The sequence below is a fragment of the Lampris incognitus genome, chromosome 17 (genome assembly GCF_029633865.1).
Source record: "Lampris incognitus isolate fLamInc1 chromosome 17, fLamInc1.hap2, whole genome shotgun sequence".
NCBI lineage: Eukaryota > Metazoa > Chordata > Actinopteri > Lampriformes > Lampridae > Lampris > Lampris incognitus.
Genome location: NC_079227.1, coordinates 30198285 through 30224544, shown reverse-complemented (window position 1 = coordinate 30224544; position 26260 = coordinate 30198285). Strand labels below are relative to the sequence as shown.

Here is a 26260-nt window from a genome sequence, read left to right as displayed (position 1 = left end):
GGCGAGATGGAGGTTATGGAGAACACAAACAAAAAAACCCAAGAACCTGTGAAATTAGAGACAAAACAGGAGGACCCCCAAGTTGAGACTCGACAACCTCAGCCCCAAGAAGATGATTCTGTGCATAATTTAAAAGACAATAGAGTCCAATGCCACAAACAAGCTGAGGTGGTGGAAGTTCAGACTCAGACAACAAAAACTAAAAGGAGAGACATGGCGACACAGACACCAGTAGTTGTTCAGAGCACACAGGAGACCCAAACAGAACCTGCTGACCTTACTCTGCCAAAGCAAGATGAACACATGCCTGATGCCCGACCAACAGAAAACAATAATACTGCCATGATGCAGCTAAGCCAAGATAACCACACACCAGACACCCAGCTGAAGAAAGACAACAGCACTGTTGAGACTCAGACAAACGAAAACGACCAGTCTGGTACTTCTTTACTCATACATGATGATGCGAGTGGTAAAGGTGCATCTTCCGATTCTCCGTTGGAGGACAGTGCCAATCACAATAATGAGCAAAAGTGTGAAGAAGCACATCCCTCTGGAAATGTCCCAGACAGTTCCACAGTCTCCCAAATGCAGAGAGACGCCAAGCCCATGTCTTATGCCAAAGCCGTGACTGGGAAGACGGTAGAGGGTGAAAAAAAGTCAAATTTTCTTGTCTCTCAGACAACAGACAAAAGCAAGTCATCTGAAAGCAACAAGAGTTGGTGAGTCGAATATGAATCGCTATTTTCTGCAATTTGACCAAATTCTGTCTTTACTTGTGTTGTTATTAAAACCAAATTTAACACAATGTTCAATTTTTCTCTTTTATATATAGCTATCGCATTCCAGTTAGACCTCCCCTCGGAGTTCCAGTCTTTACCATTCACATCTACGCTGTGCTAGACAAAAAGTTCAGATTCAACAGAGAGCATGACACGTTGGTGCTATGTATGGAAAAAATTGCCTTTCAGCTTGAAATGACATCTTTTGTGTGAGTACTTAAGATGTCTATTTATGCAGGAGATTGAGTTTCATAAATATGTCTGATAATTAATATTATGAATCCTGAATGTATGTTGACATGTGTTATATATTTTATATTCAGTGACCAGCAACAAGGCTATTTGATAGAGGCAAATCTTTCCATAGAGGACAGCTTTCTGAGGGGACGGAAGTTGTTCTACCAGTTTGGTGTGCAACAACAACAGAAAACCATTGTAGAGATTGCTGGAAGAGTCATGCTTATTCCATATCATTTGCAAATTAAAGGTAAGACCATCCATGAAGCCACAGGTTGTCTCAGTAAAAACACAAGTTTGCATATTTCATACACTGATTATCTACCATGATTCTGTTTTATCTAGACCTACACTTTTATGAGTGCTACATTAGCTGCACTGAAGCGGGGTCGATGATGTCAAATTTGATTGAAACCGGTCTTAATGCACTTGGCTGGACAAAGCCAAAGGAAAAGGACATTTCACATGCCTGGCTAGTGTCAGCTAATTTGCTGCTGGGGAGAATCTTTGAGAAACGGCACCCATCCAGCAAAGAGGACATTGAAGGCTTGTGTCAGGACTTGAAACATTTCAAGGGAAATTTTGATTTTTCTTATAAATTTGTGCATTACCCAAACAATTCTCTGCCCCCTCAGATCCAGGTTGGTAGAACAACTTTAGAGATAATATTGAATATTGTTATCATTTATTCATTATTGTTCTTGATATCCATTGCATGGCCAAATAACTCAATTTTGATCAACAGGCATCAGAGATGATTTCAGAGCAGTTGCTTCACATCTTAAAAGGAGAGGGGGGAAACTCAGAAAGCTGGATGAGAATCAGTCCTCTTTGTTTGGGCTTGTATGTGTTTATGATCATCAGAAAGTGCAATATAGATCTTGGGGTGACAGGCTTGGCAAAGCTTTGTCAACTGGTGTCCTCTGACACTGCAATGGAGAAGAAAAACCTGGAGGAGATTCTCAACGCCTTTACAGCTGTTCAGTAGTAAGTTATTCCAAAGCTTCAAGTTAGAAGACACTATTTCTCAAAAATTACGTAGGATTCTTTCTTTACTTCATGAAGTCAGTATATACAAGCTGCATCCCATCGCCTCTGTTTTTGCCTCCTCAGCACTGTGGTGGGTCTGATAAACCACTGTGCAGAGCAAAAGGTATCCGAGGTGATCCTGCTCATTCCGCTACTCCACAAACTCAGACATCCAGGGGCTGATGCTGCCAAGCTAGGACCAACTGTTGAGGAAGAGGATTGGTCAGGACTAGACAAGGTCAAATTTACCAACTTCAGAGAAAATATAAGAGATTGTCACGACAAAAGAAGGTGAGTCTTCTCAAACAACCTCAGATTTCAATTACTGAAACGATAATACCATTTTTATTTCAGTAAGCATAGAGAGTTTTTTTTTTCTTCCACAGGATAATGCTGACTTTAATCCAAGAAAAGTTATCTCTGGTTAAAGAGATGCCCCTGGTTTTGATAAGTTGGCTGTCCCTGGTCGCATTTGAGGACATTCCAGAATTCTCCAATCTGACTGGAATACATCCAGAGCATTTGATCCAGGGCCTGCTATACAGGCTTCGAATATATGGGGAGTTAAAGGATTACAACAAAGAGAAACTGAATGTACAGGTGAGCGATGCAAAACTGACAATTACGTTTACTTTGAAAGAATTAAACATACTATATTTGAATTCTTCATTGTGACTATATCTATCCTCAACATGCAGTGGGCCGAAACAGTCTTGACTCATATTCTTGAGGAAGTAACAAAGCAACCAAAAAGGTAATGGCTCCTGAAATATTCTTCAAATATATGACTGGTTTGTCTTTATGCATGCTCAATAATCCAGGTAAGAAAATCAAAGGAAGGGGGCATCTCGGTAGTGTAGTGGTCTATTCTGTTGCCTACCAACATGGGGATCTCCGGTTCGAATCCCCGTGTTACGTCCGGCTTGGTCGGGCATCCTTACAGACACAATTGACTGTGTCTGCAGGTGGGGAGTCAGATGTGGGTATGTGTCCTGGTTGCTGCACTAGCGCCTCCTCTGGTCGGTCGGGGTACCTGTTAAGGGGGGGCACTGGGGGGAATATCGTGATCCTCACACATGCTACGTTCCCCTGGTGAAACTTCTCAATGTCAAGTGAAAAGAAGCTGCTGGTGACTCCACATGTATCGGAGGAGGCATGTGGTAGTCTGCAGCCCTCCCCGGATCGGCAGAGGGGGTGGAGCAGCGACCGGGACAGCCCGGAAGAGTGGGGTAATTGGCTAGATTCAACTGGGGAGGAAGGGAAGGGAAGGGAAGGGAAGGGAAGGGGGAGGGGAGAAAGTTGAATCAGTTCATCTGGACGAGAAACATTTCATCACTCAGCTAATTGAACGTTGTGTCCAGATGAACTGATTCAACTTTCTTTGATATGACTAGTTTAATGCTATAACATTATGCTCGCTCCATGTAATTTATTTTATTTTATTCAAAGAATGATAGAATCTGGAAATATCATGTCAGTCTTCGCGAGTGGCATCAACGTGGTCAAGAGCACATGCAGAATGGTGCGACTTGTCCCATTGTACAAGGCTGTTGTGCTGGCCTACCAAGTTGTGCTAAAGTTGGCAGAAGTTGTGGATGCTGTACCAAGAGAAGAGGTATGGATCCCTTTTTAAGTAATTAGGGCTGCTATATTATGAGAACGTAACTGAAATTCATTGTATTCTTTACGCACTTTCATGTCCAAGGACGATGAGGGGAAGACTTCTAATGACTGGTTCTTCGACGAGATAGGGAAAGTACAGCGGGAAATCAACGACTGGAGAGACAGACTTCTCCAAAATCCTCTTCTAACAAAGTACAAATCATTCAGCTACCCTGGAGAAATCGAGGTGCATACCATGGAACAGTTACCTGTACTTCTTATTCTTGGTTTCCATCTCTCAGTCATCTCATCCTATAGACTTCATACATTTTGTTGTTTTCTCTGCCTGTCTATAGTACCAATCACAGCATAGTTTAAGTCATGTAGAGTCTATAAGAGATTATACCCTGTCTTACATTCCAGACTTAACACACAATGACAAACTTATTTCGGTAGGTATGGGATGCAATGCTGAAAGTGCAGTGCTCTGTTCAGAAAGTCATGTCACAGTGGCAGCTCAACCTTGGGAAGGACCTGCGGAAGAGGATTTCCAATGTAAGAGATTTTATTGACCCCTTAAATACAAATTATTTTGGGCATCCGAGTGGCATTGCAGTCTATTCCATTGCCTACCAACAAGGGGATCGGTGGTTCGAATCCCCGTGTTACCTCCGACTTGGTCGGGCGTCCCTACAGACACAATTGGCCGTGTCTGCAGGCAGTGAGCCAGATGTGGGTATGTGTCCTGGTCACTGCACTAGCGCCTCCTCTGGTCAGTCGGGATGCCTTTTCAGGGGGGAGGGGGAACTGGGGAGGATCGCGTGATCCTCCCATGCGCTACATCTCTCTGGTGAAACTCCTCACTGTCTGGTGAAAAGAAGCAGCTGGCGACTCCACATGTATCAGAGGAAGCATGTGGTAGTCTGCAGCCCTCCCCGGATCGGCAGAGGGGGTGGAGCAGTGACCAGGATTTGCTTGGAAGAGTGGGGTAATTGGCCAGATACAATTGTGACGATAAAGGGAGAAGAAAAAAAATTATTTTCTCACTTGCCTATTTCCAAAGGGGATCATAATTTAGAGTCAGCTCCACAACCCCGCTCCACTCGCCTTGAGGGATTCAGTGTCTTTCTTATGGACACTTCAGCAAAGTGGGGTTGGCTTAAGGGCCAGTCCTACAGAGCAATTGTCAGAATTACCACACACCCCACTGCCCTGATGCACAGCACGTATGGAAGCCATCCATACAAGTGAACACTCAAAAACTAAAACACTCACTGAAGAGGTCACTTACATGAGTGATGAAATGTTTCTCTCAATAAACGTGTCCAGATGAACTGATTCAACTTCCTGTGATAAAACACTCACTGGCTTGCTGTTACATCCGAGGTGTTTGCTTTTCTGTACAGGCCACTGAGGTGGATCAAATAATCGTGTACTGTCTTGAGTCATCCACGGACGCTACAAGACGACATGATGTCTTACAAAACTGTCTCCATGAACTGTGCCAGTCTGCTATCAAGAGCATCTGCCAGGTACATATAATTGAAAGCTGGGTGATCTGCTGAGGTCTAGATTGCATCTCTTACTTTTCAATAAAAGTAATTTTAGATGGGCGTCCGGGTGGCGTAGCGCTCTATTCCATTGCCTGCCAACATGGGGATCGCCAGGTCAAATCCCTGTGTTACCTGCGGCTTGGTCAGAGATCCCAACAGACACAGTTGACCTTTCGCAAAGTCCCGCCCCCCTTAGTTACTGTTGCTATGCCCGTCAAGCATTTCAGAACTATCCGGGAAGTAGCCGGAAAACACCAAAACATGAAGGAAGAAATCAGCGCATTGTGTGGGTAAAAGTAACAGTAATAATAATACATTAGCTGTATTAGCTAGTAGCAAGCTTAGCTTGGAGCAGACAGGTATTTTTGTTGATTTTGGATGGATTAAGCTGGCCATGGGGTCTGCTATACTGCCAAATCTATTGCCGACATTGCGCTTCTTGCATTCTGGGTTTCGGGAAGGGAAAGAAAATGACACCCCTCCAAACTTTTCAGATATCTAGTATCCGATTTGCAGATCCCATAGGCACACCGTTTCAGCATTTTGTTGTGTGTTTGAAAGCTTGACGGACCGTTGCTAAGGTAGGATTGGACAAGCACCGTTCTGGGGCGGTACTTTGCGAAAGGTCAATTGGCCATGTCTGCGGGTGGGAAGCCAGATGTTGCTTGGTCAGGTGTCCCTACGGACACAATTGGCTGGATCTGCCGGTGGGAAGCCATCCTGGTCGCTGCACTAGCGCCTCCTCTGGTCAGTCAGGGCGCCTGTTCGGGGGGGAGGGGGAACCGGGGGGAACAGCATGATCCTTCCACGCGCTACGTCGCCCTGGTGAAACTCCTCACTGTCAGGTGAAAAGAAGTGTCTGGCAACACCACATGTTATTAGAGAAAGCATGTGGTAGTCTGCAGTCCTCCCCGGATCGGCAGAGGGGATGGAGCAGTGACTGGGACAGCCCGGAAGAGTGGGGTAATTTGCCGGCTACTATTGGGGTGAAAAAGGAGGGGGGGTAGTGTATATGTTCATGTTATCAAGAGAAGGGTGATACTAAGTATTTGCATGCTTTCAGTCTGGGAAAGCTGGGGACCTGATGAGGACTCTGGCCTTAAAAATGAAGGCTGTCCCTGTCAAAGTCTTGTCCTCCATTGTGATTGAGTCAGCAGCACAGTTTGAGAGCAATTCTGTGGTCCAACTGCTTCTTCCTGAGTCTGCAATCAACCACCTTCTTTCTCACGGTATTTAACTTAATTGGCTCATTATAACTATTAGTTCTATATTTTCCTCATGAGGGTTTTGATGGTTATGATTTTTGTGATGCCTTCTTATGATGCAGAAGAATGGAAGGCGATACAGGTGGATGAAGCAGCTGCACAAGTTATCCAAGCCTGTCAAAGTACAGTAGCATCTCTGGTGGAGTCACTGCTTCAAGGATACATCCCACTGGGACATCTGCAAACCACCCTGGCACACAAAAAGCAATTCAAGCAACTTTACCACCAGTGTACGAACCTTTATATCTGTTTTAATATTTACATGCACAAATGTGAGCAATGGCTTTCTGTGATTGCTATTTTAAATCTCCACACTTAAAGGAAAAAACAATGTATTCATTAATACTGGTTATGTAATATCTTCCATAGATAGGAAAAATGCCCCCATGCAAGCCATCCCTGCTGATGCAGACAGTATATTGTCTCGAAGAGAGACAGACCTAAAATTGTTCATGCAGCAAAGAGAACATATTGATACACTGATGAAGATGATAGGGAAGGTCACAGAAAGCATAACAGGTGAGGATGACAAGACAAGTATTTGGTATTTTACTAATTTCTTGTGACATTTTAATTTTTTAATATGTGTAAGCATTGTATAGGATTTGCTGGTTTGTCATGTCATTGTAGATTTATAGTAAGGCGGTTTTCCATAACCTGAGGTCTTATTTCAACTAGTCGCTGAGATGTCCATTCTTGATGATCGGCACCGAGAAGACATCCAGTCAATAAGCCTGAACAAACTGGTTCAGGTTCAGCCTTGTGATGACCAAAGGACATTGAAGGAGATAGGCTGTGGCCAGGTCCTCTGGTATAGCGCCAGTCCAACGGTCCTCAAAATGGCCCGTCAAATGCATTCCCTCCGTCAGAGCAACCTGGTCCTCACCTCTTGGGTCAAAACGACAGCAGCAGTGACACAGAGGGGACAGTCACACTCATTATCTGTTCCAGTAAACCTAATACAAGTCCACGATATGATCTGGGAGCCAATACTAAGTCATTTCTATCAGCTTGGCCGTGACATTGCTAATGCAAGAATCACTTTCGAGGTGCTTGACCAGGCTTTGGTGGACATAGGAGACCTGGGAGATGGGAAACTGCTGAAGAAGGAGCTCGAGCTGATGTCAATCGGTAGCTGTGGAGAGCTTAACCTTGAGCACAACTGGATAGAACAGCGGCTCTTTCAGATCTGGGAATATCGACAGCTCTGTTCGGCAGCTGCCACAGCCAGTACAGTGCTCGCTATTGCTGATAAAATGAAGCTTTCTGGAGACTTCAGTGAAATCATCTGCCTCACCCAAGTGGTATGGTATTTCAATATGGCCACAAAATTGACTCCAGTTACTAAAGCATGGCTTAAATATAAATATACCTTTATGCACATTCTAATAAACATACTTTTAACAGAAAGAAGACCAGTTTAAATGGAGGGCTCTGGGGTCCCTCACCGATGATCTACTTCATGCCAAGCGACTCCTGTCCTCGGTCACCTCACATAATGCTGCCTGTCTGGAGGAGTTCTTAAAAAGCCAAACTCTGATCAACTGGGTCAAAGAAAACCTCAAGGGTAAGGCACTAATATAAAGACATGTTTGTCTTTGCATTTGAATAATTGTCTTTTAATCAACTGCTGCTGATTTTTTTCAGTGCAGTGGAAACCACTTACAGTAATAGATAGCGTTATAGAGATGAACTGCTTATACTGATCAAAAGTCACAAGATGGAATCATTCCTATAATGGATTTGTTAGGTAATTTATTATGGTGATTAAACTTTCTACTTAAAGTGATAATTTTGGGTCTTTCATGCACTGAGAATAATACATGATAATGAACGGCGCCACCTCCGCTCTGAAAGTCCACCTCCGAAATCATCAGATACCCTCAAGAGGGGTAGGCTTTTTTGGTCTTGGCCTGCTGTTATTAAAAATGTACTTTAGGGGGCATCCAGGTAGCGTAGCAGTCTATTCCGTTGCCTACCAACACAGAGATCGCTCGTTCGAATGCCCGTGTTACTTCCGGCTTGGTCAGGCATCCCTACAGACACAGTTGGCCGTGTCTGCAGGTGGGAAGCCGGATGTGGGTATGTGTCCTGGTCGCTGCACTAGTGCCCCCTCTGGGCGGTCAGGGCGGAATAGCGGAATCCTCCCACTGTAACAGTCAGAAATATGCCTACTGTGTTTTGGGACAGTATTTTGGTTGTAGTACCATATTTGGTCACTGGATATACTGGACTCACCACTGGAGCCAGCGTCACTACCAGTCTACCTGTCTATTGTACAACAGTAACTTGTCTCTCCTTAGTAACAGCTCGGTTCGTGTACAGCTGTGTATCAATCTACATGTATGTTGAAAGATCATAGTGCCGTTGTAACCAGGCATTGTATGGTGGCAAGTATAGGCTATTAAAGTGACACAAGTGCGAAATCCGACTATTGACTTCGTCTGAATGATTCTGCGCTAGCTATCCTGGTGCAGCCTAGCTAGTACTAAGCTAACGCAGCTTACACGTAACCACAGCTTGTTACACCCCGCGCGCGCTATGTCCCCCTGGTGAAACTCCTCACTGTCAGGTGAAAATAAGCGGCTGGCGACTCCACATGTATCAGAGGAGGCATGTGGTAGTCGGCAGCCCTCCCCGGATTGGCAGAGGGGGTGGAGCAGCGACTGGGACGGCTCGGAAGAGTGGGGTAATTGGACAGGTACAATTAGGGAGAAAAGGGGGGGGGGTACTTCAGGCAATGGTAGACAATGTTACTGTAGTCCGTAGTGTATTGTTAAATTCCTGTTTGAAGCATTTGAAATATATCATATAATATGATATTGTGTTACAGTAAAATAGCTGACAGTAAGCTACTGTAGTTCAGTCAGTTAAATCCAGTAAAACAGACTAGTTGCCTGTCCCTTTACATTAGATTTATTTAACAAGTATACACATGTCAGTCAGGTGGTCACCTGGGGGAAAAAAACTTGACTGCACTTAAAGTGATCCACACTTACATTGAACATATTGATCTGGATGGATATGATAACCATAAGCAGTGTCCACTGTATTTGTATTCTGTAAGTCAAAATCGAAGATAACGCTTGCCTGCTCTGTTATTATTATTCTCATTTCCACAACAGATATGAGGGATGTGAAAGTCTATGTTGAGCTGGCCTCTATCTCTGCTGGAGAGAATGACAAAGAAATAGACCAAGTGGCCTGCTTCCATGATGCAGCGATGGGCTATGGCCCACTGCTCTACTCTCTCCCACCCAATGCCAGCTTTAATGAGTTCATGAGCTGTGCCAGGCAGGTGTGGGATTCCCAACACAGAGATGAGAAACTACCAGACAAACTTGTATGTATCTCTTCAGTATGTCTTCAGTCTGTAAACCACAGTTGCTTAAGAAAACTGACAATGGTGAAACTGTGTTTGCTATCCAGAGAGACTCTACCCGTTTGCTGAGCTGGCTAAAGGGGCTGAAGGAGACTCATGGTTCCGTGGAGCAGTCCTCTCTTTCCCTTGCTTCTTCCATTAATTCCATGGGGATTTATCACATAGGATTGTCTGAGGATATTGCGGAAAAGGTATACTGAGCTGATGACAGTCATCTTTCCCCATAGTCAGAGTAAACCATTCTTAGCTCAGCACAATTATCATCTTAATATTTTCAATAAAGTCATTATTTATATGAATCAAAATTTTGATACTCTCAGACTTGGGCCGCCATTTTATCCCGTTGTTCAAGATGGTTTGTTTTGCGAATGAAGCATTTTGTTGCTGTTGTGTACTTGTCTGCAGCGATGTCTACAAAGCCTTCTGCAGGTCAAAGTGAAAAATGGCCATGAGGAGAAAAGCTACAAACTTGATGACCTCCTGGAGCTCCAGAACAAACTCATGCTTATGTCATCCAAAGGAGAACATGGAAAAGAACAAGTCAATAGATTCACACAGGTCAATAACTTTATAATATCCATCTCAAAGTTGCAAAATTTCAAAATTAATTGTCTAGAGGTCATTTTCGAGTAAGTGTTGAGATTGGTTATATAAATTTCCCTTTCCCTTTGTAGGTTTTTGAAGGAGTTCAAAGAATGGGCACTGTCCTCCTCCAAATGTTATCATCAGGCAACATGCTTTTCAGGAAATGGCATGCTCAAGTCCAGTGCTGCCATAAACAGCAGCCATGTATCCAAGTTACCTTCTTGTCCCTGAATGGCAAAGTAATGATGTATAATGGGGAGGTGACAGAGCAGCTACAAAAGCTGGGTCGCTCTATGGAGACCTGCCATAAAGAATGGTGTTCCTACATCAGTGAGAAGCGTTCCCGCTTCTACACATTGAACCATTACACCTCAGAGCAGATTGTGTACCTATGCCACTGGATACACACTGTATGTAGACACAACACATCAGTTCCTCCACAGTTATGGTATTTACTTTCTCCCATAAAGCCCCAGTGCTCCCTGTCTGATGTGAGAACTGCCTTCGCTAATGTGACAGGTATGTGTCTTTATGCATGCTCAATAATAGATATGTCTTTAAAGTCACCACCTGAGCTAAATATATTGAAATGTGATGGGTTTGTTTATGATGATGACAATGAATCCTCACTCACTATACTCTATACTTGATATCAGGTTGGCCAAGACAGCATTACCGTGGCATGGGGGAGGAGGAGGAGGCTCTTATTCAGTTTTCCTCAGAGGATGAAGATGACAGCACCATTGTGGAAATTGAAAACGATGTTGGGAACTACTCACCTTTGATCCAAGATGATGTCAGTGGGAAGGGTGCACAGGATAACCTTGTGGACCTCTGGAGGCAATTCAAGGATGACATGCCACATTATCTTGATCAGCACATGGACATCTCCACTCTGGCCCACTTTCTCTCATACCTCTCTGAAACAAACCAGCGGTATGTGACGAGAAATTTGCCACCTGGTTTCCAGGAAGGAAAGCCGAATCTTGTTCTTTGTCACACTGCAGAGGTTTTCTCTACCACCCTGTCTTTGTACATGGAGAGCCCAGAGCAGCCTCTGCCATCTGATGATGAGGTGCTGGTCTGCAAAGAGGAGACCACAGAGGAACAGGTGGAGATCTTCCTTCGTCGAGCAATGGGTCAAGACTCCAAAAGCAGTGGGCAGAGGATCTATTCCCTGGTCAATCCTGGATTGTTGGGCTACGATGTCAGTGTATCCCTGGGAGAGCTCTATGAGTGCCTTGAGAAGAGCGCTAGCCCCCATTATTGTATGGTGATGATCAGTTCAGTTGTGCACCAGCATAGATATGTGCCCTCTTTCTTCAGTAACCACAAAGTGCAAACAGGATTGGGGGTGACAGCAGACATTGCTAGGAAATATATACACCATCATTTCACCGTCTCATTGCCACACTGCCCCATCTCATTGATTTCTCCAGAGAAAATGTCAGTCTGGGTTGTGTCATCCACACGCCCTGCAGTTGGTAAGGGAACTCTTTTTTTGGCCAGTGTTGTGACCATTCATGCTCACAAATATGTAAAACATCATTTTAACGAAAGTTAAAAGTCAAGATTAATCTTTCCTAACATTGCATTGTGGAAGTGATGCATTTTCTTTCTATCTAGGTAAATCCCTTTATGTGGACCGTTTGTTTGGGAAATTCCAGCAGATATCTCCCAATGTTCGACACATAAGGATGAGAGTGATTGAACCAAAGGTTGATGTAGACCACTTCGTTCAGACTCTATCACACCGACTAGGACCTTTGAAAGAGCAAGGCACTGTGCTCCTTCACATTGACATTACTGCTGTAAGAGTTTTTACTTCAGCCATAGATGCTACTCATTGAAATTCTTCTTCACCGACTTTACAGAAGGTGTATTCAGAAATTGAATATTTGAAGAATTTATCGACATTACAGTGGCAGGTTGTACCTAATTGGTGTATTGTTTCCATTTTTTCACTGTCAGGTTCACTCAGGTATGGAGGAGCTCTTGTTTCGTCTATTGGTTCTGAGTTGTTTAAGTGACAGCCAGGGAAGACTGTGGAGAAGGAACATCACTCACTTGATAACTGTTGAGCTTATGAGACCAACTGCTGATAACCATTCAAAGGAGGTAATATTGTGAATGAACATATTGTTTACAACAAAAAATATGCCAGGGAAAAGTAGAAGACAGATGATCAAGAAATTATCATGATTTAATTTGTGTGTATTTTTGATTTGTTCACAGATGAAATTTGGCCTTCTTGACATTCTTCCTACCATCCATTGTAGACCTCCGAAAGAAGTGAAACAGTTGTTGGCCAAACCAAGCATGTCTACTAGGAGAACCCTAGACCCACTCATGGATGCGCAGGAATTTGCCAGTGAGGGAATTCAGAGACCTTATCAGTTCCTGAAGCTCTTCAGCAAGAAACAAAACTTGGATCCATTTAAGTACCAAGAAGGGTCCAAAGTAGGGGATCCACATGATTGTCTTCACCACTTCATATCAAACTGTGGAATGCAAGATCCATCTTGGGCAGAGTTGAAGAACTTTTCTTGGTTTCTCAATGTACAGCTCAAAGACTGTGAACATTCCATTTTCTGTGATCCAGGTTTTCTTGCTGACCAACTGCCTGGTTTCAAAGGCTTCATTGTGAAGTTTATGATATTGATGGCTCGAGATTTTGCTTCACCATCTATGGCCACATCTGATCAAAGCCAACTGCTGGATTTTGATAACATTGCAGAGGATGACCTTCTAACCCGCTTCACCATTCGTAAGCATTGGGAAAATGAGTCACATCCGTATATTTTTTTCAATGCAGACCGATTCTCGATGTCTTTCCTTGGCTTTCATGTGAAAAAGACTCCTAGGAGGAATACCCTATGTGCAGTTTGTCCTCACAGTGATAAGGTGTTGATAGAAGATGTGATGTCTCAAAATCTATATGAGGGTTTGGTGCGCCAAAAGCTCTCTCTTGCTGAAGACTTTAATCTGTTGTCCCGATCAGACAAAATCAAGAGGATCTCATATGTCGTTGGTGCCAAGAGAGGAATGATGAGTGGAGGCTTTGATCCAGACCCAACATATGAACTCACTGCTGATAATGTGATGAAAATGTTAGCAATTCACATGAGATTCAGATGTGGGATTCCAGTGATCATCATGGGAGAGACAGGCTGTGGAAAAACTCGATTAGTCCGTTTCCTTTGTGATCTGCAGAGGGAGGGAAGACAGGTTGAGAACATGAAACTGGTCAAAGTTCATGGTGGAACATCAGCTGAGATGATCTACAGAAAGGTGAGAGAGGCAGAGAAACTTGCTGAGAAGAACAAGAAAACTCACAAACTAGACACCATATTATTCTTTGATGAAGCCAACACCACAGAAGCCATTTTTGCCATCAAAGAAATCCTGTGTGATCGAACTGTGCAAGGCCATCCACTTAAGGTAGACAGTGGCTTGAAAATAATAGCTGCTTGCAATCCTTACCGGAAACATTCACCTGAAATGGTGGAACGTTTAGAACGTGCAGGCTTAGGATACAGAGTAAAGGCAGAGGAAACGCAAGACCGTCTTGGTAGAGTCCCACTTAGGCAATTGGTATACAGAGTTCATCCCCTGCCTGCAAGCATGGCTTCCTTAGTCTGGGATTTTGGTCAACTGAGCGATTCAACTGAATTATGCTACATCAGTCAGATAGTTCAGAAGACAGTTGAGAATGATGGTTTGCCAGTTGGTTGCAAAAATATAATTTCAAATGTGCTGGCAGCCTCTCAGAGATACATGAGAAGTCGCAAAAATGAGTGTAGTTTTGTGAGTCTGAGAGATGTGGAGAGGTCAATGAAAGTGCTACTGTGGTTCTACCAGCACAGTAGTGACCTGTTCCCTAATTGCACGGATCTCAGCAAGGCTCAGAGGACATTAAAGTGCTTGGCTCTTGCAGTAGGTGTGTGTTATTATCCATCTCTCGTGTCCAAAAAAGAGTACCTCTTTGCAATCAGCAAACACTTTCCTGAACCTTTCTGCTCTGCAGAGGCACTGCATCAAGAAATTACAAGATGTCAAGACTTCCTCCTTCAAAACATCCAGACAAGGGAAACCATAGCTAAAAATGTAGCACTGAAAGAGAATGTGTTCCTTATGGTTATTTGCATTGAACTCAGGATCCCACTTTTTCTGGTTGGCAAACCAGGTAGCTCTAAATCCCTTGCTAAGACAGTGGTTGCTGATGCCATGCAGGGCCAGAACTCCCACTGTGAATTATTCAAGAAGCTCAAGCAAGTTCATATGGTGTCCTTCCAATGCAGTCCTCACTCAAGTCCTGAGGGTGTCATAGGGACATTCAGAAACTGTGCCCGATTTCAGAGAGACAAAAGCATGGATGAATACGTGTCTGTGGTGGTACTTGATGAAATTGGTCTAGCTGAAGATTCCCCTCAGATGCCCTTGAAGACCCTTCATCCCCTTTTGGAGGATGGTTGCATTGACACTGACAAACCAGATCCACACATGAAGGTTGGCTTTGTTGGTATCTCCAACTGGGCGCTTGACCCAGCAAAGATGAATCGAGGAATATTTTTGTCAAGATGGGATCCGACTGAGAACGAACTAGTGGAAACTGCCAAAGGAATTTGCTCATCCTCCAAGCCAATACTTCTTAAAATCAAACACCTCTTCCTACCTCTGGCAAAAGCCTTCTTGAGTATCTGTGACAAGACGGCAAAGAATCAGTTCTTTGGTCTCAGGGATTACTACAGTCTAGTGAAAATGCTCTTTGCCACTGTCAAATCCTCACAACAAGAGCCAGATGACAGACAGTTGGTAGAAGCCATTTTGCGGAACTTCAGTGGACAACCAGAGGGGTTTGACCCTGTTGCATTCTTCCAAGAGGTCTTACAGAATCGTGCAGAAATACCCAGGCCAAGCACTCTGACGATGGTAGAAAAGAATCTTGAACTTGGCAATAACCAAGAGAGCCGGTACCTCCTTTTGCTCACTACTAACAATGCAGCTCTCCATATCCTTCAGCAAAACATATTTACCAGACAAAAACACCCTCCCCCTGAAATTGTGTTTGGCTCAGGATTTCCTAAGGACCAGGAATATGCCCAGATCTGTAGAAATGTGAACAGGGTGAAAACGTGCATGGAGACTGGGCATACTGTCATTCTGCTCAACATGCAGAATCTTTATGAAAGCTTGTACGATGCCTTGAATCAGTACTATGTTTACCTCAGTCAGCAGCAATATGTAGACCTGGGGCTGGGCTCCCACAGAGTTAAATGTCGTGTCCACAGGGACTTCAGGCTGGTGGTAGTGGAGGACCAGAAGAAGGTCTATGAAAACTTTCCAGTGCCACTCATCAATAGGCTTGAAAAACACAGGCTAGACAGAGGCACAGATCTGACTACTTGGCAGCGCAGAGTTTTGGAAAAACTGAAGAAGTGGGTGAAAGATTACTCAGGTGAGGCCTCAGAAGATTTCCAACCATCTGATATATTTGTGGGCTTCCACGAAGATGCCTGCGCCAGTGTTTTGTTGCAGGTGCTAGAATGGAGAGCACAAAAAATGGATGCTATAGAACAACAGAAAGAGAGTGGAAAAATTGAATTGCTGGAGGAAGTTGAAGGAACTAAAACACCTGAGTCATCTGCTAATGCACACAGAGAGAAACCTGACAATGAAATTGATCACGTTTCTGATTCAATGGATATGGCGATTGAAAGCGAAGATCAAAAAAGTGTGTCAGTAAGAAAGAGCAGTGACATCTCTATGGAGGTGATGGATGATGACAGAGTGGGGAAAATTAGCCGAAAAAAGAAAAAAGATGAGCTCAAGACCGACAACATTGTTGTGACTGCTAGTAAAAATGAGGAAGAGGTCTTTGAGTTAGCCAAATGTTTCTTGTTGAACTGTGCCACCCCTGACTCTGTACTGAGGCTAAAGTACTCAGACTTAGCATTTCAGGAGAAGGAGGACCTTAGCAAGATATACTTTGAGCAACAGCATCATCACTCCTTCCGAGATTTCCTAGAGGATTATTTGAGACACCCCCAAGAGTCCAGCAAGTTTCTTGAGGTATAAAATTTACCCCAGCTCAAATTATATTTTGGTTTCGTTTACTTTTGTTTTGACCTAACTGTCTTGTCTTTATTTTATTTTTTTCCAAGATTACTACATTCTCCGGCTTGTTAACTAGGTCAGATGTGAGGGAAGTAGCTCAGGATCTGGGGCTTAATACAGACAACATCGTCCTGCTCTCCCTCCACCAGTTTGACACAGAGGCCTCCTTCTGCAACAAGATACGGTACTCTACCTCTGTTTTTGATCAAATGCCATTTACATGGCTTTACCATTGATTCTTTTTCTTCTTTTTTGATTTACTCTCACTTTGTCTCGTTGTTTAAGGAGCTTCCTACAAGATACTGGCCCTTCTCTTCACATTCTTCTTGTTCAAATGGACCTAGAGGAATTCCATGTCAATGGCGAGCTCATAGCATCAGCAAAGTAGGGATCATTGCCAGGCTTCTGAAGAGATAGAATTTTCCTTGGTAAATATATAGAAAAATGTCATACTTAATCATTCCATCGGCATCCAGGTACTGCACCATGAATAACATGATGCCACTGGCCAATCAGACCTGTTTCGTGGTGTTCATTGCCAAGATTTCTAGGATCCTAAGTCGATTTCAGTACATTGGCTTCCAAGGAGGTGAGTCTGAAGTTGTACACGATAAATGTATTATGTAATGGCTTACTTGTGTTTTTTTGCTTTATTAAAAAAAATAGATATTTAATGCCTGAATTGTCCTCTTGTTTCGAAGGAGTCTGGCACTCGGTGCATATCGATGACCTAAGAGATACAGAGGACCTGAGCTTGAATCTGTCCATTTTCTCTGGAGTGCTTATGAGCAAACTTCTCCAACCTGCACTATCAGGTAATAACTGTAGACTCCCTAAATAATTAATGTTTTATGCAAAGGCACTACAAAGTCCAAATATCAGAGAATGAAAGCAGCTAGTTCTTCTTCCTGTATATAATATTATTACTCTTAAGCAGAGGACATTGAAACAGAGGAGAAAAGACATGACACTCAAATGGATACCCATGTAAGTCTATGACTAGATAAATAGCTTATGTTTTTTTTTATTATTTGTAAAAAAAAAAATGACAGAAAATTTAGTGACTACTCAAATAGTTTCAAAATACAAGCTCATTCTCTTACATTTTTACTATACACATTCATCTTTTAATTGGGTTTAGGCAAAGGAAGAAACTGCCCACCTTGATGGCCTATCCTTGGTGAAATCATGCATGCAGAAAGCTGTGAGTTTGCTGCGAGACCCCAGTGATGTGACCCCCAGGAGCATGCAACGCATGCGCATCCTCCTGACTCTCATGGCAAAAGATCAAGGGCACATAGGAGGTGAATGCACAGTTTTTTACACTATTTTTAAATGAATAAATAAGAACACACCTGACAATATATTTTTCACCTGTACAGTTTGTCAGAATGAAAAAGGTAACATGATGAAATTTGTTGAAGCTTGTTTCAGGGAGGTGTTGCTAGGTAGACTGGCAGGGGCCCTGGCACAGAGGGAAGAGATGATGTTCTCTCCGGAGGAGTGGATAAATACAGAGGCCAAGAAACGCCAGGCTCTGCAGGAGGGGGGCACTCTGAGGTAATATTCCAAATATCCCCTGATGTGACAGTTTTGACTAGCTTTAAGACATTACTTGCTTTGTTTTGAGAGAATGCCCACTCCTTTTTTTCAGATGGCAACCTTACACTAATCTTTAATTTAGGTTTCAAAAGATGTAATGGTCAGTGATTTGAGGGAAAAGGGCTCTCTGTATTATCTTTATCCATCAGACATACCCTGTGGCGCTGTCTTCAGTCCACCCTCACTCCAGTCTTGGCTGGTGTGTTGGAGGTCCTGGACAGGTATAGTAACCTGGACCTGCTCTTAAGTACAAGGCTTAGCGAGGGTCTGACAAAGCTTTGGATGGACATTCTGGCAGACACACAGATTCTAGACTTGACCCCTCCCCAAAACGTCAGGTACCGGAGACTACCTCTTTGTAATGTTTCTATCATTAGTAATCTGAATTTTAATCAACAAATGTCATGATTTGTTTTCTCATTTTAAATCCATTTGTTTCAGTATGTCAGATCAGGAGATATTGGTGCAACATTATTTTGTGTTGGATGGTGAAGGATGCTCCTGTGCTGCCCCATTCAGCTGGCTCATTGAAATGCACCTCCAGAGCCTTTGGGATGAATCTGAATTCATACCAGGTTTGCTTTGGATTGACTGTCTGTTCATTGGAATGACTGCATGTATATGTTAGTGACAGATCCCATAAATGTACAATCTTAAACGGTTTGACTGCCTTTTTTGTCTCTTTCTCACCTGTGCCTCCCAGCGACAAGGGAGGACAGCAAACTGAGGATTCTCCAGTTTGTAAGCACCTTCAAAAACAGCAAGCTAGGCAGCCACTTCTGGAAACTTTCAGACCAGGAGAGATTGGAGTATAGCAACCGCTACTTGGAAGATTTTCTAATGCTCTCTCTGAAGATCAAATCAAAGGATGGGCTGAGGGTATGGATTATGGCCTACATGTTTATGAAAAAATAGACTGTCAAAAAACTTGCATACATGTCTTTCGCTTTTTACCCCCATTGGGCGGCATGGTGGTGGCCCAGTTGTTGGTGCTGTTGCCTCACAGCAAGAAGGTCCTGGGTTCGAACCCCAGGCCGTCCCAGGTCCTTTCTGTGTGGAGTTTGCATGTTCTCACTGTGTCTGCGTGGGCTTCCTCCGGGTGCTCCGGTTTCCTCCCACCATCAAAAAGACATGCATGTCAGGGTTAATACTCCTGTCTGTGCCCCTGAGCAAGGCAATGGAAAGAGGAAATGGAGTTGGTCCCTGGGTGCTGCACGGCGGCTGCCCACTGCTCCTAGCTACACAGCTAGGATGGGTTAAAAGCAGAGCATAAATTTCATTTGTATGTATGTACAAAATGACTAATAAAGAGTATTCTTCTATTCTATTCTGCCATACGCAGGTACTCGCTAAGGCAATGTTGGGTTGTGTGCGTGAGCTCCAGCAGTCAATAAGCACAACCCCTGACCTCTCTCCTGCTTGGATCGTGGCCAGTGCCAAACATTACACCCTCAGACTGGATACGCTTGCTCACATCCTGGTGATTCAGCCTCAGCTAGCCATGGATGTCTTTCATCAGGTGTCGAAGAGTGAGCCCATGGAAATGGTGAGTATTAACCTAAAACTTTAAAGCACCTTAATACGATCGTATTTTATCTTGATTCAAGATCAGCCTCTGAGCTTAACTTGTTAAATTACTGTATGTATTTGTGAAAATAAAATGTAAGGAATGATAAATTATACCATTCTGATAACACCGGGGACATAGATGGTGTATGTACCCTCTTAAAACGTACCAATTCTGGGGTGTCCGGGTAGTGTAGTGGTGTATTCCGTTGCCTACCAACACGGGGATCGCCAGTTCGAATCCCCATGTTGCCTCTGGCTTGGTCGAGCATCCCTGCAGATGCAGTTGGCCGTGTCTGCGGGTGGGAAGGATGTGGGTATGTGTCCTGGTTGCTGCACTAGCGCCTCCCCCGGTCGGTTGGGGCGCCTGTTCAGGGGGGAGGGGGAACTGGGGTGAATAGCGTGATTGATCCTCCCACGCGCTATGTCTCTCTGGCGAAACTTCTCGCTGTCAGGTGAAAAGAAGCAGCTGGTGACTCCACATGTATCGGAGGAGGCATGTGGTAGTCTGCAGCCCTCCCCGGATCAGCGACTGGGACAGCTCAGAGAGTGGGGTAATTGGCCAAGTGAAATTGGGAAGAAAAAAAAAAGGGGGGGATCCAAACCCCCCCCCCAAAAAAAACAACTTACCAATTCTGTTAATATCCTGGTTAGATAGATGATAGCTTTTATTTCATGTTATTCTGTCAGATCTTGATCCATTCATTTTCCTTCTACTAGCCATTATATGCTGTCATACAAAGCAGTAAATACAGCACACTCTCCATGAACAGTAGAATTACATTGCTGTCAAGTCTACCTAGATGTCCATGAGTGCCGAGAGCAAGTCTTCTGGACTTACTGCGCATCAGGTATTTGAACATTAGGTAATGCATGTTGAAATCTTCTATTTTTGTCAGGTTGAAGATATTCTGGCACTTGGTACCTGCGTTGAAAGTACCAGGCTGTTGACTGTGACGTCCTTGCAAGACTGCAAGCCTTTTGTGTGCAGAGTAGAGCTGTTGAAGCCATGCCTAGACAGAGCCTTCGGTCTGAAGTACCGTGCCGTCTGTAGTGTGGGCTGCGCACAACATTTAGACTCTATCAGGTACTGAATATATTTTTCCTTCACTCATACTCATGCATTTAACTTGGATATGAAAATAAAGAGAGAGAGAGAGAGAGAGAGAGAGAGAAAGTGATATGTTGTTGTTTTTTTTTAATCTTTGCTCTTCCATATTCATTTCAGATCAGTATGGCATGGGATACTGATTGTAACATCTTTCATCCAGCAAGTCATGTTCAAAGTAAAACAGAATGACACCAAACTCGAGGAGCTGTCTGTAACACACTGCAACCTTCTTCAAAATGTAAGAGAAATGGTTCGACGCAGTCCTTTGAAACATGCCATGATCATAAATTACCAGTAATTCGAATCTGCATACAGTTAGGATTAGAATTCCCATACGTCTAAAATAAAAATAACAAAAATAGCTTTTGGTTTTTGAAACATTTGGAAATGGTATTAACCTTCGATTCCCATTGGTGGCACGGTGGCGGAGTGGTTAGCGCTGTCGCCTCACAGCAACAAGGTCCTGGGTTCGAACCCCAGGGTTGTCCAACCTTGGGGGTCATCCCAGGTCGTCCTCTGTGTGGAGTTTGCATGTTCTCCCCGTATCTGTGTGGGTTTTCTCCGGGTGGTCCGGTTCCCCCCACCACCATGAAACAGACATGCATGTTAGGGTTAGTACTCCTGTCTGTGCCCCTGACCGAGGCATGGTAAGAAGAGCTGGAGTTGGTCCCCGGGCGCTGCACGGCGGCTGCCCACTGCTCCCAGCTATGCAGCTAGGATGGGTTAAACGCAAAGCATAATTTCCCCACGAGGATCAATGAAGTATTTCAAAATAAAAAAAAATAAAAAAATAGTTGCAAACAACTTTGTCCATTGTGCAATTTCAGTGGACAATGATGTAACACCACAGTCAACAGAGAAAAGAGGATCTTTCACACAGGCAATAAGAAAGAACACTGCAAGGAAGAATAACACAAGCCGGGGACTCCTTGGCAAATAAACAATACCCACATGAGCGCAGTGTGGATATGACAGAGTCTCGGGGGAAGGACCGTGTTTGCTTAATGAGTTTTTGTTGTCTTTCTACCAGCTAATGCGGGACTCTCCTGACCTGAGGAGTGTGGACACCTTGAAGCAGCTGATCCGCATCCTAAACTCGTTCCATGCTAAGTGTGTCAGCAAGGACCTGAGGTCAGACACAGTCACTGAGCATCTGTATTGAGTAAAGTGCAGACTTTCATGAGTGAAATTATGTAAATTTCTGCCTCTATTGTACCCTGAGAACACGAGACGTATTTTGACCTTGAGGTTTTGTCTGTTTTTCCAGGCATCCATTTGATATGCATTAACATAATTGTTGTCTCGTGGTGTTTTTTTTTCTTCATAGGTATGACATTAACTGCTCCATATGCCTATCTGAGCCCAAAGAGTCATGCCAACTACCCTGTGAGCATGTCTTTTGTTTGCCCTGCGTCCAACAATGGATTCAGACAGGCCGGCAGTGTTGCCCTAAATGCAGAGCAGACTTGCCACCCAACTTCCAGCTATCTGCCTCTCGTGCCATTAAGTGAGTTCAGAAAAGATTGCTATCTTTAATGTGCCACAAAAAAAGGTATTTTTCTCTTGTTTTACAATCACTGTAATTAGTTGAGAGATCATCCGTTAATGCAGCAAAACCAAGCCCAATGAATTGCAGAGATAAATGTCCAAGTATCCAGTGCTTTGGCTTTTATCAAGGATTTTAATCCCAGTATAAGCATCCTCCCAGGGGGGCATCCGTGTAGTGTAGCGGTCTATTCCGTTGCCTACCAACACAGGGATTGCTGGTTCGAATCCCCGTGTTGCCTCCGGCTTGGTCGGGCGTCCCCACAGACGGGTGGGGAGCCAGATGCGGGTATGTGTCCTGGTCGCTGCGCTAGCGCCTCCTCTGGTCGGTTGGGGCACCCGTTCAGGGGGAGGGGGGAGCTGGGGGGAATGACATGATCCTCCCACGCGCTATGTCCCCCTGGTCCTGGTGAAACTCCTCACTGTCAGGTGAAAAGAAGCGGCTGGCGACGCTGCATGTGGTAGTCTGCAGCCCTCCCCGGATCGGCAGAGGGGGTGGAGCAACGACCGCGATGGCTCGGAATAGTGGGGTAATTGGCCAAATACAATTGGGGAGAAAAGGGGGGGGGGGAATCCCCCCCCCAAAAAAGCTACCCTCCCAGTAACTCTCCTTCTTGTGCCTCAGGGCAGTGCTTCAGCAGCATGCGGACATGAGGGCCTGCTGTAACTCCTTCTTCCTGGAGGTGGTGTCCAGGTTCTGTCTGTCTGATGGAGAGAGGCCCAACGAGGAAATGGTGGAGCTGCTCTTCTCATTGCTCATCTCTGCCCACGGTCAGTGGAACAAGTAACACTGCTTGACAACACAATAATGGCTACAAAGAGGGTTTCGTTTTAAAATGATGGGATGTAATACTGTGATTATAAGGTCTTCCTCCTTTCTTTTCTTGTGGGATACAGGAAATGTGTACAGGACCAGAGAGCTAACGCCATTCCTTGACTGTGTGGACAACAGTCCTGTAGTTCGCTCTGTACTACCTAAACTCCTGCTGCAATATAGGTACATGCATGAATCAAGCATGTGCACGCACACACACACACACACACACACACTTTTTTAATATTGCATGTATACTTAAACAGTAACTTGTGTTGCAGTTTTGACCAAGTGAAGACTCACATCCAGAAATACCTGAGGACTCTGGAGAAGAACATCCTAGAAAAAGAGGACTGCACTGAGCTGTATCTGCTGTTTGTCAACTGTTTCCAGGTAACAGATGCCAACTTGCCCTTCACGTCACTGGATTCTCTTACCTCGTCCACTGTTTGATCTACACCACCAGTCACTATGAACGTCATCACGTCCCTCTGATGCTGTGGTGGTTTGCTTTCAGGACTCTCTGTTGTGCTCTGAAGTGGGAAAAGTGGAGCAGGGGAAGAAACGGCAGATGAGATGGCAAGAGGACATCAACTTCCTGAGCAGGCTGGCCAGAAAGCAGATTCCAAACAGACAAGAGGACCCGGCGGAGTTCTTGCTTAATATGGCCCAGCTACGGCAGTGCCTGGCCACCGCTGCCCACCTGCTGCAGAAAACCAGCACCCGAGGTAATGGACGCAATGAACACATACCTGACACAGCCAGGTAGGTATATTTACTTTGCTTTAACAAAAAATACCCCACCAGAATTGATAACCCATACTGGGGTTGTTGTTTTTTTTTTAATTCTTTAAAAAATGCAGGTGCAAATACAGAGGTGATGGCTGATGAGTATCTGCAGCAGGTGAAGGCAGTGTTCAAGTATTGTGGTAATGACTGGCACAGGGTGTACCTGCTGAGAGCGCTGCACAGGCAGGCTGGCTTAGATGGCGTTGTTACCCTGATGAACAGCTCCCAGTGGGAATGGCTCTTCCCTCCAGAGGTCCTTCGTCTTCAGGTGAAACTTGATTATCCCTAAACCTATATCCTAGCACTTACCAATAAGGCACCCTTTATAAAGATTTTATAACTGGTTAGTGGTGTTTTTATTACTGCTTTATAACTCATTCAACAATACATTGCTGTATAATTAAGTAACGAGATGATATACCGCATTAATACATGTACTTTATGGGTTGCCAGGTTGGGAGCCTACATGGGCAGAGTCTCCGTAAACGTTTTCAAGTCGTGTTGTGTATACACGGTTCACCGACGATGTGAATTAGCAGTCCTCGCCAGTCACACTGGTCTTTGTAGACTCTCTTGTATTGATAAAATGTGAGCTCCCAATTTGTCAGCCCAAAAAAAGTATTTTTGTTCATGTATTATAACATCCTATGACTGATTTATAATGCGAGATAAGTCATGCAGTATTAATAAAGTAACCACGTATAAACCTTTTATAAAGGCTGCCTTACGGTAAAGTGGTACCATGTATTTGATGTATTTTGCTGCTTGAATTGAATGTAAATTTTGTCAAACGGAAGTATTCCCACATTTAAATGAATATGAGGTATGATTTCACATTGCACCCTATTTATTGGTTACACGTCTCACCTGCTTTTCTTCATTGATACGCTGTTTTAATAATTGGAAATTATTAGTGAAAAGATTATTGGAAAGAATTGTGTTGCGTTGTAAGCTCCACTCACAGATGGACATCCCAGTTGTTTCCACATATGCAGATACTTGTAAATGTACAAGAAAGAGCGCTGAACTGTGTTTTGAATAAGAACAAACTCACTAATGTTTTTGTCCCAAAGAGGTTGATTGTGACCGATGTGGACCAGTTCATGTGCTGTGGACCGTCGTACCGGACCCTGAGGGACGGAGTCGGCGAAGTTCTACTGGAGAACAAAACAGACACACTCAAGACAGGACTACAGGTAAGACAGACTCTACTCGGGCATCCGGGTAGCATGGTGGTCTATCCCGTTGTCTACCAACACAGGGATCGCCGGTTCGAATCCCCGTGTTACCTCCGGCTTGGTCGGGCATCCCTACAGACACAGTTGGCTGTGTCTGTGGGTGGTAAGCCGGATATGAGTATGTGTCCTGGTCGCTGCACTAGCGCCTCCTCTGGTTGGTCAGGGCACCTGTTGGAGGGGAGGGAGAACTGGGGGGAATAGCGTGATCCTCCCACGTGCTACGTCCCCCTGGTGAAACTCCTCACTGTCAGGTGAAAAGAAGCGGCTGGCGACTCCTCATGTATCGGAGGAGGCATGTGGTAGTCTGCAGCCCTCCCCGGCTCGGCAGAGGGGGCGGAGCAGCGACTGGGACGACTCGGAAGAGTGGGGTAATTGGCCGGATACAATTGGGGAGAAAAAAGGGGGGGGGGACAGATCCTCCTCCTCCTCCCTAAGGTAGACAGTGGAGAAGTACTGCAGGGTGGCTATGTTTGGTTTATTATTTAGCATGTTAAACAAAAGTAGTGAGAGAAAGGGTAAAAAAGCAATGTGCTTCAGAAAAAAATGTGAAAGTTTTTAATTAGTGGACTTGTTATCAAAATCATGTTCAGTAATTGTATAAAAGCCACACAAAGAGTCAAAATTCACTTTTGCTATGAACAGTGCATGGTCTGAATAAAAGCGCATAGGAACAATACTGGTCAGTCTCATAAACCATAAATCAGATGTTTGATGTCATAAAACATGAGTTACCATGATTCACAATAGTTTATTATTCCATTCTTATAAATAGTTTGCAACAGTATTATCATCAGCATCATGTTTTCTTCTCATCCTCGACTAACCCTCTGGATTTACGCCAAGTCCTGATTTGGTTGATTTGCTTTCTGTCTTCTCTATAGAACCTGAGAGGCTCTGAGGCCGCCCATGTTCTCCTTACACTGGCCTTGTTCAGACAAGTCACCTGTCGATGTGTGTCATCTGACCGCAAGATGCGCCCGTCTCCACAGGTCACCACCTCTAGCATTTTATTCCTGTGTTGTAAACCTGCTTGGATGTTAGCA

General features: G+C 44.2%; 1 protein-coding gene across 1 annotated transcript in view; it reads left to right on the top strand.

Moving 5' to 3' along the window:
* The window catches only part of rnf213b (ring finger protein 213b), a 34665-nt gene continuing 8405 nt past the window's right edge, over window positions 1-26260 (top strand). The window contains exons 1-47 of the mRNA XM_056296752.1: window positions 1-722; window positions 836-991; window positions 1106-1269; window positions 1365-1660; window positions 1765-2006; window positions 2133-2339; window positions 2435-2648; window positions 2747-2802; window positions 3498-3663; window positions 3754-3897; window positions 4107-4205; window positions 5057-5182; window positions 6267-6432; window positions 6531-6698; window positions 6838-6987; window positions 7147-7772; window positions 7876-8035; window positions 9594-9811; window positions 9898-10041; window positions 10256-10408; window positions 10525-10947; window positions 11127-11919; window positions 12062-12246; window positions 12407-12553; window positions 12671-16507; window positions 16600-16736; window positions 16838-16936; window positions 17029-17141; window positions 17254-17367; window positions 17487-17539; window positions 17694-17856; window positions 17977-18112; window positions 18304-18492; window positions 18596-18729; window positions 18858-19033; window positions 19497-19700; window positions 20620-20807; window positions 20949-21069; window positions 21862-21962; window positions 22159-22338; window positions 23002-23147; window positions 23274-23373; window positions 23472-23583; window positions 23708-23918; window positions 24054-24247; window positions 25053-25175; window positions 26099-26206. Of these exons, the coding sequence (XP_056152727.1) occupies window positions 7-722; window positions 836-991; window positions 1106-1269; window positions 1365-1660; window positions 1765-2006; window positions 2133-2339; window positions 2435-2648; window positions 2747-2802; window positions 3498-3663; window positions 3754-3897; window positions 4107-4205; window positions 5057-5182; window positions 6267-6432; window positions 6531-6698; window positions 6838-6987; window positions 7147-7772; window positions 7876-8035; window positions 9594-9811; window positions 9898-10041; window positions 10256-10408; window positions 10525-10947; window positions 11127-11919; window positions 12062-12246; window positions 12407-12553; window positions 12671-16507; window positions 16600-16736; window positions 16838-16936; window positions 17029-17141; window positions 17254-17367; window positions 17487-17539; window positions 17694-17856; window positions 17977-18112; window positions 18304-18492; window positions 18596-18729; window positions 18858-19033; window positions 19497-19700; window positions 20620-20807; window positions 20949-21069; window positions 21862-21962; window positions 22159-22338; window positions 23002-23147; window positions 23274-23373; window positions 23472-23583; window positions 23708-23918; window positions 24054-24247; window positions 25053-25175; window positions 26099-26206 (12858 nt within the window). The 5' untranslated portion in view covers window positions 1-6. The remainder of the gene's footprint in view (window positions 723-835; window positions 992-1105; window positions 1270-1364; window positions 1661-1764; window positions 2007-2132; window positions 2340-2434; window positions 2649-2746; window positions 2803-3497; window positions 3664-3753; window positions 3898-4106; window positions 4206-5056; window positions 5183-6266; window positions 6433-6530; window positions 6699-6837; window positions 6988-7146; window positions 7773-7875; window positions 8036-9593; window positions 9812-9897; window positions 10042-10255; window positions 10409-10524; window positions 10948-11126; window positions 11920-12061; window positions 12247-12406; window positions 12554-12670; window positions 16508-16599; window positions 16737-16837; window positions 16937-17028; window positions 17142-17253; window positions 17368-17486; window positions 17540-17693; window positions 17857-17976; window positions 18113-18303; window positions 18493-18595; window positions 18730-18857; window positions 19034-19496; window positions 19701-20619; window positions 20808-20948; window positions 21070-21861; window positions 21963-22158; window positions 22339-23001; window positions 23148-23273; window positions 23374-23471; window positions 23584-23707; window positions 23919-24053; window positions 24248-25052; window positions 25176-26098; window positions 26207-26260) is intronic.